A 15,862-nucleotide genomic window follows, 5' to 3' on the forward strand; every position below is an offset into this window, starting at 1 on the left:
ACACCTGTAAATTTTAACGCCAAAAATATGTTAGCTGTACTACTAAAAAGTAAGAAAAATTTTGAAACGGAAAATTCTCTTGGAAGTCTATTTATTACAAGTAACTCTAATAGCATAGGTGATAGGGGGTAAGATTAGGAGGCCAAAAAGGGAAGTGAGGCTGGGGATTCGAGGGGGAAGGAGGCCGAAATAGCAACAGGTGCTAGGGGGAAAGGGACGGAGGCCGACTGGAAAAGGGGAAAATGGCCTAGCGGCACTCTATAGGTAAAAAATGAAGGGGAGGTAGGAAAGGAGAAATGTTGGATCAAGTTTCAAACACGAAATAGTCTTTTTTCAACAATTTCAAGGACTACATAATCTTTCTTTATATATTTACAGAACCTATATAACAAAGACAATAATGGAAAGTGAATGCGCAGCTAACGCAAACGCAAGCCAAAGCCTTATTTTAAGCGCATTTTTCATTGCCACTCGCCAACTATGCATTATTAGTTCTTATTTTTGTATAATTCCTGATTTTTTTGTAGGTATTTTAATGAGATGATACTTGCCAACTAATGATATGCGCTGGCTGCTATTTCAGAATATATAAATACTTTTTAATCTAAAGGTTTCCTCTTTCTTTTACCTTTTTAAGACAGCTGAACATCTGCAATATAACTCACTTTGTCCGTTTGTCCATCAAAAAAGTGTTTCTAATGTTCTAGTTAATGTTACATTAAGCTTGATCCTTAAAGTTTTTAAAGGAGTGGAGGGTTGGATTAAAAAGGAGGCCATGTAAAGAAAAGGAATTAGGAGAAATTTAAGGAAGGAGGCAAAAAAATGGGGAAACAGGCAATTTTTTGGCGCTGGGCCAAAAATTGAAACATTTTTTATAAATAGAAATCAGTCAAATACACAAAGCATAACTCTAGTTAAAATTATAACAACATTTTTTTACAAAAAGAAGACTTTTGACGTAAAGAAATATTTTTAGTAAAAATTCAACAGAAAATTTTAAAATTTAATTTTGTGATGTTTTTGTGAAAGCTTTATTTTTATATTTTTGTTATTTTAATGTAAGGAAAGCTAATATGTCTGTTAGTACATTTTAAGATAAATAAACAAGGACACTTATGTCATAAAAATAATCAATTAGTTTTTTGTCACAATACATGCTAAAACGCGTTGCTAGGGACGCCACTATATAAAGAATATATGCAGGCAGGGAAGGAGGGGACTAAATTATTATGGTATCCAAAGTTTTATAAATTCGTTCTCTCATTCTTTGGCTTAAAAACATTTTTGTTCAATCTATATACAGTGTCTTAACTTTTCAACCATTAATTTCAGGAGGTGTTAATTTTAATCATTGGGGATGTATTGTATATAAATCTATTGTTCATTGTCTTAAGATACCAAGGTTGTATAGGTGAATTATTGTGTGACGTTTCGCTAAACCAATTATTGCTTTTTAACATACTCTTTAAATTTTGTTTGCTTTTTTTGTATCAACATTAATATTAATTAACTGTAGTTTTAATGGCATTATATGAATAGCGTTATGCACATACAGTAGAAAGAATTGTTGGTGTCCGTATCATCAACAACAGAACCGTCAGAGTACTTGGTTTTAGGAATGCTTTATATGAGCTGGTTTTAAACTCAGCTTTAATCAACAACTGAATTTATTCGAAACAAAATATTCATAAAGGTTTTATGGCCTTGTAGTAAAAACGAGTTTTTATCTGACCCCCCCCCCAAAAAAAAAAAAAAAAAATTCAATTTTAGCTTGTTGTCTATACCTTATTCCTCTTTAAACTACTTTTAAGAAATATTAAAGATGTCCCTAGAGTCTAGGGGCTCAGCTACTAGTGGCATATATATGGTATTTTATTAGATGATTTGTGTTTATCTTATTACGACATATTAATAATATGCCAGTTATAGTAACTTTTTATTTGAAAAAGTCGATATAAAAAATCAATATATACCATTTAAATTGTATTTTCAAACAGATTTCACAATTATTTTTAAGCGTATCCGCGGACAATCGTCAGTAACAACACATAAGATATAGATATGTATTATTCTTTCTTTAGACGTAAAAATGAAGAACTAAAAATGAGTTAAAAGAATATTTTTTCGTAAAAAATATTCTTGGTGATTTTTTAGAACAGGATGGAGAATAGTGAAGAAATGCAGGCACTGGGTAAGATTTAGAATGATGGAAAAGTCCTATTGATTTAAAACTTTATATGATAAGGAACATGGAACCTCTATTTCTCTTTTAGGATACATTGACCCAATTTACTCCGACAAAATATCAAAACTTTCTGTAGTTTTAAAAGTTAAAAAGAATTTTGATGAGCAAATTTTAAATATAGACTTCGCAAATGGGGTGGAATGCGTTTTTTTCGGTAGGTGCCCTGTCCCTCCAAAAAAAGCCTGAACCCATAGTATGATTAGAAGGTATATATATACATATTTTCCCTGAAATGCAAAACTCTGATGGTCAAGCGGTTAGCGAGATCTTATGATTCATACGGACAATCAGACAGACCACCTTCTACTTTTTATTATAAAACGACAAAGCCTTAAAACTGTCGGTTAGGTTTTTGTTAAGATCAATTACAAGTATACTAAGGAGTACAAACAAAAGTTTATGTCGCTTGATTAGTTGACTGCTTTTAATGTTTTCAAAAGCAAGAAAAACATTTTTTTTAAGGTTAAACGAAGCGCTACAAAGGGCTTATTTTAACACTTTCCTTTCTATTTGCAAATATACTCATTTTATGTTTGCGCTGTTATTTTATCAAAATAAGACTACTGTCATAATGGGATAAGACAATGGCCTATAAATTGATGGGCATCCCATTCCCTTATAATGATATACAAAATAGTAGACTAAAATTAGTGGTTGAAACGTTTGAACACTCCACTTAATAAATCAACCAATCAAAGTCCCCAAAGTTGTTAAGCCAACGAATAAGAAAAGGTTATTATAAAACTTTGGGGACTAGTGTAATAAACAGACTGTTGTATCCTCTCTCTCTCTGTAACCAAACATTTTACTCTTTACGACAAAATTTTAAATATAAGCCAAAACTTCTTTTATTTGATTCCGTTAAATAGGAAGGTGGGGTAAAAAGAGAATAAATCTAATCTTAAAAGAAATTGCCCTTATTTAGCAAATATAAAAAGAAATAATATGTTTTGTACGGTAATGTTCAATAGATCTTTTCATGAAAATACTCTTTTTCGAATTTTAGTCTTCTGCTAACCTAAAAAGTTACTTTAGGAGCCTAGAAATACATGTACAAAATTTCAGCTCTCTATCCCTACTGGCGACCTAGTGCCAGGCATGTAAAATATCAACAGATAACGGTAGCACGGCGGTTTTAACAATATCTCAGCAATGTGCAGGTTTTAAGCTCTTCTGCATATTTCAATTTAAACACATAAGGGCAAAGATATATTATCCTAAAAATCTTTTGTCAAAGTCTACTCTACACCTAGCGCCAGTCAGTTTTCTAAAATCATGCATTTTATACCTGTAAAAATAGAAATCGCCAGCGCTAGGTGTAGAGTAGACTTTGACAAAAGATTTTTGGGATATTATATCTTTGGCCTTATGTGTTTAAGTTGAAATATGCAGAACACATAAATTCATCTTCCAAGCCATTCTCTAGGCATTTTAATTTTTTTTTATGAAATAACGGGATTTCAAAACTGCCCTTTGAAAAGGCCTAAAAAATATCTTTTTTTGTCACTTTTTTCACTGCTTATAGTTACAACTTATTAAGATTTTATGCTCAGTTAAAAAAAATCGGCGCCTCCAGCACCAAAACCGGCAAAACTGGCAGTTAAACTTCTGTGCCCCTACTTGCCCCCCTCTTCGGCCAACAGTAGTTATCTCAAGAAGTAAAAGAGATATCAACACAGAGAAAGAAAGCTTTTTAAATAAAACTAAACTAAGTAACCATTACACATTTAATTTTGGGACTTTCCTTCTAGGGGCTTGTAGAGCAAAAGACCCACCAAAACACTAATAATATGAGTTCTGAGCTTATTTTTAAAGATATCAACCTGATTTTTAAAAAAATCTTTTGTTACCATAATTGAACTTAGTAACATTTACAGATTTCATTTTGGGACCTTCCTTCTAGGGGCTTGTTTGGCAAAAGACCCCCAAAAACTAAAAATGTGAGTTATGGAGATATCAACCTAATTTTTTTGAGAAAACTTTTTTCACATAACCAAACTCAGCAACCTATACAGATTTCAGTTTGGGACTTTCCTTCCAGGTGCAAGTGGAGCAAATGAACTCAGTAATGATTACACATTTCATTTTGGGACTTTCCTTTGAGGGGCTTGTGGAGCAAAAGATTCCCCAAAACACAAAAAATATGAGTTCTGAGCTTATTTTTAAAGATATCAACCTGATTTTTTTAAAGAAAACTTTTTTAACAAAACCAAACTCAGCAGGGGCGTCCAAGCTTTTTTTTTGGGGGGGGTAAAATTTGCTTGTGGGGGGGGTGGTAATTACCCCCCCTGAAACCTGTTGGCCGGGGCAAATTTTGACCTTCCCAAAATTTACCCCTAAATTTTTAAAGAAAATTTTTAAAATAAAACTGAACTCAGTAATGATTAAACATTTCATTTTGGGACTTTCCTTTGAGGGGCTTGTGGAGCAAAAGACCCCCCAAAACACAAAAAATATGAGTTCTGAGCTGATATTTAAAGATATCAACCTGATTTTTTTAAAGGATACTTTTTTAACATAACCGAACTCAGCAGGGGCGTTCAAGCTTTTTTTTGGGGGGGGGGACACCCCAAAATTCGTTTGGGGGGGAGTAATCCCCACTTTACCCCCCTTCTTGGACGTCTATGAAACTCAGTAATGTTTACAGATTTCATTTTAGGACTTTCCTTCTATTGGCTAGTTGGGCAAAAGACCCCCAAAACTAAAACTATGAGTTATGAGCTTATTTTTAAAGATATCAACCTGATTTTTTTTGAAAACTTTGTTAACATAACCAAACTCAGTAACATTTACAGATTATATTTTGAGACTTTCCTTCTAGAGGCTTGTTTGGCAAAAGACCCCAAAAAACTAAAAATATGAGTTCTGGACTTATTTTTAAAGATATCAACCATTTAGAAGGGGGTATTTTAGGAGGGGTAAACAATTTTGAATACCCCCCAAAAATAAAAAAATCTCTAACAAAAAAAATACCAAATATTTAATAAAATTTAAATTACCCTCCCCCCCAAAAAAAAGAAATTTTACCCTGGGGGCAAATTTTGTTTACCAACAGATTTCAGGGGGGGTAAATACCCCCCCCCCTCCAAGAAAATTCTACCCCCCAAAGAAATAGCTTGGCCCCTGCTGAGATTGGTTATGTTAAAAAAGTTTTCTTTAAAAAAATCAGTTTGATATCTTTAAATATCAGCTCAGAACTTATATTTTTTGTGTTTTGGGGAATCTTTTGCTCCACAAGCCCCTCAAAGGAAAGTCCCAAAATGAAATGTGTAATCATTACTGAGTTCAGTTTTATTTAAAAATTTTCTATAAAAAAATCAGGTTGATATCTTTAAAAATAAGCTCAGAACTCATATTTTTTTGTGTTTTGGGGGGTCTTTTGCACCACTAGCACCTGGAAGGAAAGTCACAAACTGAAATCTGTATAGGTTGCTGAGTTTGGTTATGTGAAAAAAGTTTTCTCAAAAAAAATTAGGTTGATATCTTTAAAAATAAGTCCATAGCTCATATTTTTAGTTTTTGGGGGTCTTTTGCCAAACAAGCCCCTAAGTCCCAAAATTAAATGTGTAATAGTTACTTAGTTCAGTTTTATTTAAAAAGCTTTCTTTCTGTGTGTTGATATCTCTTTAACTTCTTGAGATAACTACTGTTGGCCGAAGAGGGGGGCAAGTAGGGGCACAGAAGTTTAACTGCCAGTTTTTGCCGGTTTTGGTGCTGGAGGCGCCGATTTTTTTTAACTGAGCATAATATCTTAATAAGTTGTAACTATAAGCAGTGAAAAAAGTGACAAAAAAAGATATTTTTTGGGCCTTTTCAAAGGGCAGTTTTGAAATCCCGTTATTTCATAAAAAAAAATTAAATGCCTAGAGAATGGCTTGGAAGATGAATTCAGGTGTTCTGCATATTTCAACTTAAACACATAAGGCCAAAGATATAATATCCCAAAAATCTTTTGTCAAAGTCTACTCTACACCTAGCGCTGGCGATTTCTATTTTCACAGGTATAAAATGCATGATTTTAGAAAACTGACTGGCGCTAGGTGTAGAGTAGACTTTGACAAAAGATTTTTGGGATAATATATCTTTGCCCTTATGTGTTTAAATTGAAATATGCAGAAGAGCTTAAAACCTGCACATTGCTGAGATATTGTTAAAACCGCCGTGCTACCGTTATCTGTTGATATTTTACATGCCTGGCGCTAGGTCGCCAGTAGAGATAGATAGCTGAAATTTTGTACATGTATTTCTAGGCTCCTAAAGTAACTTTTTAGGTTAGCAGAAGACTAAAATTCGAAAAAGTGTATTTTCATGAAAAGATCTAATGTTCAATAATAATTCTATTAAGATGTCTGATGTCTTAACTTCCAAAGGAATAACACATTATTTTCAGAAACCTACGAAAAGTTTAAAAATACTTAAAAAACCTTCATAAAAAAAATTACATTTGTTGTATCCCTTTTTTTCTCGCACAATATAAATCTTTGAGATATGATATGAAATATGTTTGAAACTAGAAGATATGACTCATTTAACTTTCCTTTTATCTTTAAACAGTGACAGATATTGCAATCATGTGCTGGTGATGTTAAGCATTTTTACAAAGTGTGCGAAGCATACCGAATTTTTATGATGGCAACACCTATCCGCCCTTTATAAACAAACTAGCGGCTACGCCTCCTAGAAGCCTCTAGGGGCACTTAATATAGAAGGGGGGAAAGTCGACCTCATCCCATTTTAAATTTTAGTTTCAAAAGAATTTTAAAAATATTTTTTGGCGAGGGGGGTGAAGACACCCTCCCCAAAAATAGTTTAAAACCTTCCCAGGACCTATAAGAAGCTTCACTGTAAAGGAGAACAATATCGGTTCAGCGGTTAGCAAGATCCTTATCACAGACAAAAATCACTTAATACTTTATATAATAGGATTTATGCTTATCGCCGAATTTATAGCTGACATATTATAGATATGCCATTTTTCAAACGGCTTCATCATTGCCTATTATTTAGGTCGATTGACGTATTAACGACATAATGATAAATGTTTATATGATTTATACGGGGTGATTTTGATTATCATAATTGTAGGACGTGTGTTAAATCAATTTATCTTATCCCTTAAGATCTCTGGGATGGTTCATAAAATAAATCTATAAATATAGATGTATATTAACCAGACAACTACCTGGTTCCCCCTTTTCTGCTCTTTTGTAGCGACTTGGCTGTGTTAATATTCCCGACGCTATTGGTTAATTTTCAAAGACCCAATTGAAAGTCGGCACAGGGCCCTCCTGGTGGGGACATACAGTTATTTAACCCCTTCCCTCTCTATTATTTTATATTAATTTTCATAACAAGACAATTACTTATACATCAAAATATGTATAATTTGATATGATAAGGTTGTAAATAACTTAATATAACATACCTACGCAATCAATTGTAAAGTTTCTGTGATTTATCGAAAATAATTTGTGTAATTTTTGACAGAGGCTTTTATAAAATCTTGAGTAAAAATTAAATTATTTTTAACTACTTTTTTACTGTCACGGTCTTAAGTACCGAAGCTACTCTACAATTCAAAATATCTGTCTATCTGTCCATAGTGCTATTCAAAATGATATTTACTCTACTGCTATTTAAGATAGACAGCTTAATATTCTCTAGAATAAATTTTGCTCACTTTGTCTTTTATGCTAAGTAGTCAAAAATAAGAATCAGTCTGCTGCTATTTCAGTATAGGCTTCAAAATTTTCTTGTGCAGATTCTCCATACTTACTTAATCTCTTTATAGTGCTAAAAAATGACGTCATACAATACAAATGACCAATGATAGACCAATACATAGACTAAATTACCAAAGGTAGGGCAGTATACATTTTAATTAATTAATGATGGGGCAGTATAATTCCATTTTTTATGGGCACTAAAAAAGCTTCATATCTACTAACAGTTACTACAGAAATCATATTGTCTGTCCGTCCTTATTTGCCTTTTTATTTCATGCTCTGCCACTTATGGATGTTATAATCCTTGTTATGTATATTTCTAGGTCAGAAAGATATAATTAGACATTAAGAAATAAATCTATTTTAGTTCAAGAATGTTCATACAGATACACAAGGATAAGTAAATGGAATATAAATTAATTTTTGTGCTAAAGTTTTTCATTTGCACTTTTTATACTATTTGTGTGTCTTCCGAGTCTTTACCTGCGGTGCTCTGACCCTGTAGTGGTACCCTGTACATGATATAACCTAACCTAACCTGAGGTAAAGTAAAACACAATCATCCCCATTGTTTTCAATTTATTGATTAATAAGGGGTGGTGATTTTGCGCTCAACTAAACACTTTTAGAGAAACCTCCTGATAGATTTTTATTTAATACTGAATGAATGCTTTACCATTCCATTTCGTACTCCCTTTTTTGTTTACTAGCCGCTACGACCCTAGAAGCTTTTGGGTTACTTAAGTTGGGGAGGAGGGGAATTCGGCCCCGCCTAATTTCAATTTAAGTTTTTAAGAAGTAACATTTTTTTTGAGGGGGATGTTTTTTTCTAGAGTTATTTCTCTTGGGATGGTGGAGATATCCTCCTCTTTAATAGTTATAAACCTATAAATCCCTTTAAGTTTTATAAACCTAATAAAGAGTATCACTGTAAAGGAGAACCATATCGGTTTAACGGTCAGCTAGATCTTCGCTACAGACAGAAAAAAAATTACTACTTTATACAATACTAGCGGCTACGCCCCTAGAGGCCTCTAGGGGCACTTGAGGAGGGGAGAGTGGAATTTGATAACCCAATTTCTTATTTTAGATTAAAAAAGAAAAAGTTTTAAAAAAGATTTTTTTGGGGGGGGGAGGCGAATTTTTTTTTTTTTTTTTTTTTTGGGGTGGGGGTGTGCCCCCCCCCCTAATTTTTAATCTTAGTTTAAAAAAACAAATTATTTTTTTTTGGGGGGGGGGATTTTTCATTTTTTTGGTGGGTTAGGGGTGTCTCACCCCCCAAGAAAATAGTTATAACCCTTCCCGGGACCTATGAGAAGCTACCCTGTTAAGGAGAACCCGATCGGTTCAGCGGTTAGCGAGATCCTTCGGTACAAACAAACACACAAACACACAGACAAACAGACACACAGACATCCTGTTACTTTAGTATAAGGATGGATTACCTTTACCTTTATTTAAATGTATATGTTGGAATGTGAAAAATTTCCTACAGTTGAAATTTTAAGTCGAAAATCAGGAAAATTAAAAATAAAATTTTGACTTTTAATTTAGATTTATAATGACTTTTTTTTTATAGATTTTATCCTTTTTTATATTAAAGCAATTTTAGATGTATGTCCGTACGACAGGCAGCCTTTTTTAGTTTATTCATAAAGATATGTTTTACTCAGGTGCTATATAAGGTAGTCGTTTATTTTTAACTTTTTAATCGTACAGCAATTATTTAAAATTTGTACGTCCGTGCGACAGTTAGTCTGTTCCTGTTGTTTTATGATTTACACAACTGTTATTAGGTGTAGTCGGTTTTTTTTTAAAAACTTTGATTCACATTTAAGCATAAATGAACATGGAAAGTCAGACTGTCTTTAAAAAATAAGCCTTATTCAATTTTGTAGATAAAATTGGTGCATTTCTGCGTGTTTTCACTGCGCTGCGAATTGTCCTTGTCTGACCTTTTAAAAAGAACAGGGATCTTAAGGGATAAGACAATGAAGCCTCCAATGATAATAAACAAATAACCTCTTTTATTCAAATAAATTATTGTGTAAAAAATTTGGAAACTATTAGTTTGTACAAACCAATCAAAATTTGATAATATTCTACTAAAGTTATCAGAACGAGTTGAAAAACTTTGTGTTCCATTATGATTTACAGTCTAATTTCCCCTCCCTCCCTGTAAAAAACACTTTTAAAGATCAATTTAAAGTTTAAATATTTTAAAATAGAATTCTACTTCCCTTTTTGTTTACCGTACTTTAAATTGATATATTACATAACTAAAAACACAATCTCTAGCTCTTTTTAAAGCGAAGCTTTTCTATAATTAGGGTCGGTCCGTCCGTACGTCCGTCCGTTACAGTTAGCTCTTTTCGTTAATTTAAACAGGTTAGAATTGTCCTATCGATTTGCAAGCTTATTCCTATAACAGTTAGGTACAACTTAGAAAGCGCAGCAACTCTATATTCGTTACCAGAAAGTCCGTACGTCCATTTAAAACAAGCTTATTTTTTTACTTTTTTGACGAATGTTAAAATTATCCTATTCATCTGATTTTTTTAATACTGATTCATATTACAACAAGGTATAGTGTTATAAGCGAAGTACCTCTATAATCAAGTCCTAAAAACGTCAGTTTGTCCTTTAACAGTAACATGTATTTAATCAGTTTTGCAACAAATTTAATGTTCGTTAATGTTTATGTTCGTTTGTCCTTCCATTTCAGAGCTTCACTTTTATAGATGTTTTCATCTTTGTTAAATGTAATCTAAAACCGCCAATCCTTCTTTTTTTATTTCATGAAATTTTATTAACTAGTGGATAGTTTTTAGAAAGGTACATTCATAATTCTTGATAAATGTTCCTTTAGATTTCTCAAATTCTTTTTATTGGAACTTTTCAGTAATATGCAGTTTTTGAACTATTATTTCCTTCAAAATACAATTTTAGTATAATTACTTTTATATAAACAGAAACCCTACCCTTAACTAATATTTTATTTTAAATTGAAATATTGTCCCTGGAAATAGCCTAAAATCTACCTAGGATCTTATACCAATAATTTCTAAGGAGATAAAAAAAAAGGCATCCCATTAGGCGTTGCGCGTTGCTACATAAGGTCTACTCTACAAAAGATCTACTCTACAAAAGATCTACTCTACAAAAGGTCTACATTGTTATATCTCTTATATCCAAGATATTGTTAACTTACAATACTGAGCCGCTAATTATGTTATATTGTATTATTTTATACTGTTTAAAATGTTGTTATAAATCTAGAAAAGCTATGATTCTAGTAAACATACATGTCCTTGTTTTCTTTGCATTTTTCATTTGAATACTTTCAAACTAAAAGAATTAAAATTTTGAATTTGATATTTTCAAAGTACATTTGCATATGTAGACACAGGGAATAGATAACACATTAGAAGATAACTTTGATTTTATTTATTGAAAAAGAAGACTAAAATATCTAATACCTTTGGAAATTATAAAATTCTTGAACGCCTAAAAATATAAAGAAGAAAAATTGGAATTTCAAAAAAATTCGTTTTCAATGAATTACATTTATAGGTTAGGTTAGGTTGTAACAAATAGGGTTTACGGGTAAAAAATGTTTGGTTAGCCCCGCCGGGCTATTAATCAGGCAGATTTAATCCTGAAATTTTGCAATTAAACAGAATTTTTTTCATTTTAATTGTTAAGTTTAATGTTAACATAAGTATGTAGTCATATTGTTATTAGAAAGGCCATGACGACCACTTTTATTTAATCCTTATAATAAAGTAGAAGAATCTCTATCTGTCTGTCTGTACCGAAAGATCTCACTAACCGCTGAACCGATATGGTTCTCCTTTACACTGTAGCTCCTCATAGATACTTGGAAGGTTTATAATTGTTTTCGGGAGGGTACGCCCCTAGAAATAATACCCCCTAAAAATATTTTACTTTTTAAAAGCTAAAACTTGAAGTGGAATTGGGCGACCCCCCTACCCCACTTTAAGGGTCACTAGATGTCTCAAGGGGCGTAGCCGCTTATGCTATATAATCGGCCAAAATAAAACCGATTTACAGATTTATCTTAAAAATTCCAAGACAACTTTTTATAATAGCCCTATAGCCATCCTTAACCATTGAAATTGGAAATGGACATAATATGGATAGTTTCCACAGGGCTCCCTTTATCCCTGGGATGTATAAATATGTATTAAGATAAGGTAATATGTATATTCCACCACCTTCAAGGACATTAAGCAGGAATGCGGGGATACGGTAAAAGACGAAGAAAAAATCTTCACATTATTGAAAATATTGGGGTTAAATTAATGACTATTTGGGGGTAAATTTCTTTCCTTTCATAGGGTGGTGGGTAAGATGTTGCTCCTTTGAATGTTTCTTATTATTTTATTTTACCTTTACCTTTAACCCTGAGCGTTGCAGAATATTTGCCAACATTTTTATAGATATAAACTTTGGGTTAATATATTTTATTTTTAGAAACATTTTTAACAGCGAGGAATGTGAACAAAATAGTTCACTTTTCAAAATAACAACATAAATTCTTTTTCAAAAGAAACTGTGCTACCTTATAAATGTGCATTACATGTTTTTTTTTAGTATAAAGCGATGGATAGTTTTTATTAATTTATTTGACAGAATAGTACAATCGTTTCAAAACGTGTATGTTAATTTCCTCATTATCCTTATCCTTGTGTGTGTGTGTGTCTGTCTGTCTGTTCCAAAAAATCTCGCTAACCGCTGAATCGATATGGTTCTCATTTACAATGTAGCTTCTCATAGGTCCTGGTTATAGGTACCATTACCACTCTAAGAGAAATTGCTCCTAGAAAAGAAATAGCAAAAATTATTTTCTTTTCAAATTACAATTGAAAGTTGGGAGTCTCTAGGGGCTTACCTGCTAAATTTCATGTATATCTTCAATTTAAAATGTATGCAATTTCATCCTTTTTAGTCATTTAATGAAAAACTTAATTTTTCTTTCTAATGCCTAGAAATCAGGGATCTTACAGGATAGCACAATGGGCGATTAATTGATGTTACCACTAATTATGATGAACAATATAACCCCTGTATGTAATTTGAAATATTTTGAAGAAAAGTTTGTTTAGGCCAATCATGATTAAACCTTGGCCTCCAAAAATTGAGGATGACGAATAACATAACTTTGATTGGTAGGATGATTTAGAGTTCATTGCCTCCTCCATCCTTACGTAATAAACAAATATGAAGAGTTGTAATTTTAAATGAACTTGAACATATCTGAAGATTTAAAAATAACATTATAAATTTAACTTATTTTTGTCATCAAACGCTTTGCTTAGTTCAAGCTGCCAAAAATATAAAAAAAAATCCTCCCATGGCTGGTGAAACATGTACTATTAATAATGATAAAATTTTTCATTCAATCGTTTTTTAGTAAATCAGAAACAAAAAGTCTATAGAAATGTTTTTAAGTATTATCTTTTTAATCGTGTATTTTTTACTACGAGAATAAATAAAATATTTGACAAAATACGTTTTTATTTAGACGATGAGGCTGAAGAGCGGCCGGACGGTCATCCAGCAGCTGGAAGTTCAAGACAGCTGGCAGCAGGACCTTCTGGAGGGATGACAGCTGGACCGTCTGGTTCTATGACAGCTGGGGCTAGCGGCTTGGCGCAACCGCAGCTTGGAGAACCAGGTATTAATAGTTTTAATAGTTTTTTTTTCAGAAAATTTTATCTACAGCAATGATTATTAAAAAGTTAAATATCTAAGACTTTTTGTAAATGTATGAAAGTTTTTTACATAACTGCCAAAAATTTTGTTAGTAATTGTTAGTCCCAATATCTCTGGAATCTAAAAGTAAATCTTTAGCCTTGGGTTGTACATAGTTTCCATTTGAGACCCAACCGTAAATATTAATTGTTTAGATATTCTGATTTGGAAAATATCTGAACCTAGTAATAGTGTCTAACTTTTTATCTTTGTGACGTAACAAAAATCCATCTCTTTTTAGGGGTTTCATTTTCCACCTCCCCTCTCATCCATCGATTTTTGTTACGTCACAAAGATAAAAAGTTAGACACAATTACTAGGTTCAAATATCTTCTTAAGTATTTGAATAATAATTTTTCTTTATGACTAAGTATTTAAATCAAAAGGTGTTAGCGGCTTAGCAGCCGCCGGACAGCTGGGAGAACCAGGTGTGAGTAGCTTTACGACAGCTGCTGCGCTGCAACAGCACAATCAGCTTTTTTATAGACAGATGCTTCAACTACGACAACAACAGGTGCAATGATTTTGTAATTTAAAGTAGCAGGATGTTTGTCTATCTGTCTTAGAAGAAAAGCTGTAGTGCATATAATAAATGACGTCTTACAATACAAAAGCTTCATCAGAAAAAAAATAAATTAATGTTCGATGAAGATAAACTATAAAACACTTTTTAAAATTTATTTTTAAAATTGGTCACGAAAACTTGTATATAAATCATTAGAAAAATAAATTCATCCAATATTTTTCATTTTTATATATATATTACTGGGAGGTTCACGGAAGAACGTCCAAGCTTTTTTATTCATGGGGTAAAATTTTAAAATTTTGGGGGTACCTACTAATCTTTAACCCCCCGCCCCCATTGGACGTCCCTGGGTTTAAGGCTATTAGTTGTTGAAAATAAATTGCCTTATTAGCATTGGAAGGTTGTGAGTTAATTCTGAACAAGATTGGGCAAAAACTAAAACTGCAACATTTTTTTCAATGCTATATTTGTAGGTGGCAGCTCAGCAGCTGTTGCAGCAGCAATACAACCGTCAGCGGGCAATGCTGCTGGAGAATCAGGAGAAAGCGTTGAAAACCCACTTTCTAGACTATCTAGAACAGCATAAACGCCTTGATGAACTTAAAGCAAACCAGGTAAATTTGAATTCCAATAGAATGACCATTTTACACTTAATTTACAATCCCCATGATTTCTTTGTCTGTGTATTCATTATTTTTATTACATAAAAAAGGAAGACGATATCTAAGTTTCAAAGCTCTTACATTATATAAAATCATTGTAATTATTCAGCAAATGTTTTACAGTTAAATTCTGTGCAATGCAAACAGACCGTTCATGTTAGGGATCTAAAGCGATAAGACACTGGACGATAAATTGATGTACATCCTCAATGAAAATGCACAGAAAATTACCCCTTCTGTAGATTACAAGTATTGGTTGAAGCGTTTGAACACTTAATTTAATGAACCACAAATCAAAATTCAATGAAACTAATAAGAAAACATTATCCATTGTCCCCTCCCTCTCTGAGTTCATGCCCTGCATTGGTCAGCAAAATAACATGAAAATTATCAGTCGTCTAAGAAAACAGCCGAATATATACATTTTTTCTTATAAAAGTTTATTCCCTTTATAAAATTACTGACAAGACAGGATATCGGCATTAAGAAATTATCTTTTAATAACTTAAAATTGATAAAAAATATTATAACTTAGGACGGAGGAGAAGGTAGTAGTAGCAGTAGTACCCCAACAAAGAAATCTGATGTAAAATCAAGGAAAATATTCATTATTGGATAATTCTTTATATGCTTTGGTCAGTAAGACTTTGAAAATAGCATGAGAAAAATCCCATCAAACAAATAAACTTCAATTGTTTTTTGTAAATAGATAAAATAGAAACTAGTTTTAAAATTTATTGTAAATAAAAAAATAAAAAAAAATGAGAAAGAGAAAGGTCGAACTAAAAGACATTCTAGAAATCCTTGAAGGACAAACAGGCATATTTATTGACTTCAAAAGTAGCTTTGATACAAAAAAAATCAGCAGGAAAAATCTCTAAAATTACCATCCATTGACAATTTATTTCCAAAGATTGCAAGAATT

The 15,862-nt window shown here is 32.3% G+C and overlaps 1 protein-coding gene across 1 annotated transcript; it reads left to right on the forward strand.

Moving 5' to 3' along the window:
* Nucleotides 1–2,079: 2,079 nt before the first annotated feature.
* LOC145317394 (uncharacterized) lies at nucleotides 2,080–15,854 on the forward strand. The gene is made up of 5 exons (XM_080158444.1): nucleotides 2,080–2,191; nucleotides 13,520–13,672; nucleotides 14,136–14,263; nucleotides 14,749–14,889; nucleotides 15,473–15,854. Exons 1-5 carry the CDS (start codon nucleotides 2,161–2,163, stop codon nucleotides 15,554–15,556), a joined length of 537 nt encoding a protein of 178 aa, XP_080014570.1. The 5' UTR covers nucleotides 2,080–2,160; the 3' UTR covers nucleotides 15,557–15,854.
* Nucleotides 15,855–15,862: the final 8 nt, after the last annotated feature.

The sequence above is a fragment of the Acartia tonsa genome, chromosome 4 (assembly GCF_053477335.1).
Source record: "Acartia tonsa isolate MP-2025a chromosome 4, ASM5347733v1, whole genome shotgun sequence".
NCBI classification, from domain to species: domain Eukaryota; kingdom Metazoa; phylum Arthropoda; class Copepoda; order Calanoida; family Acartiidae; genus Acartia; species Acartia tonsa.

Bases quoted from the DNA above. Each gene is read 5' to 3' on its own strand.
- LOC145317394 (XM_080158444.1), top strand. From the start codon at position 2,161: ATGGAGAATAGTGAAGAAATGCAGGCACTGG. The intron at 13,673-14,135 runs GTATTAATAGTT...TTAAATCAAAAG, and splicing joins ACCGCAGCTTGGAGAACCAG to GTGTTAGCGGCTTAGCAGCC. The intron at 14,264-14,748 runs GTGCAATGATTT...CTATATTTGTAG, and splicing joins TTCAACTACGACAACAACAG to GTGGCAGCTCAGCAGCTGTT.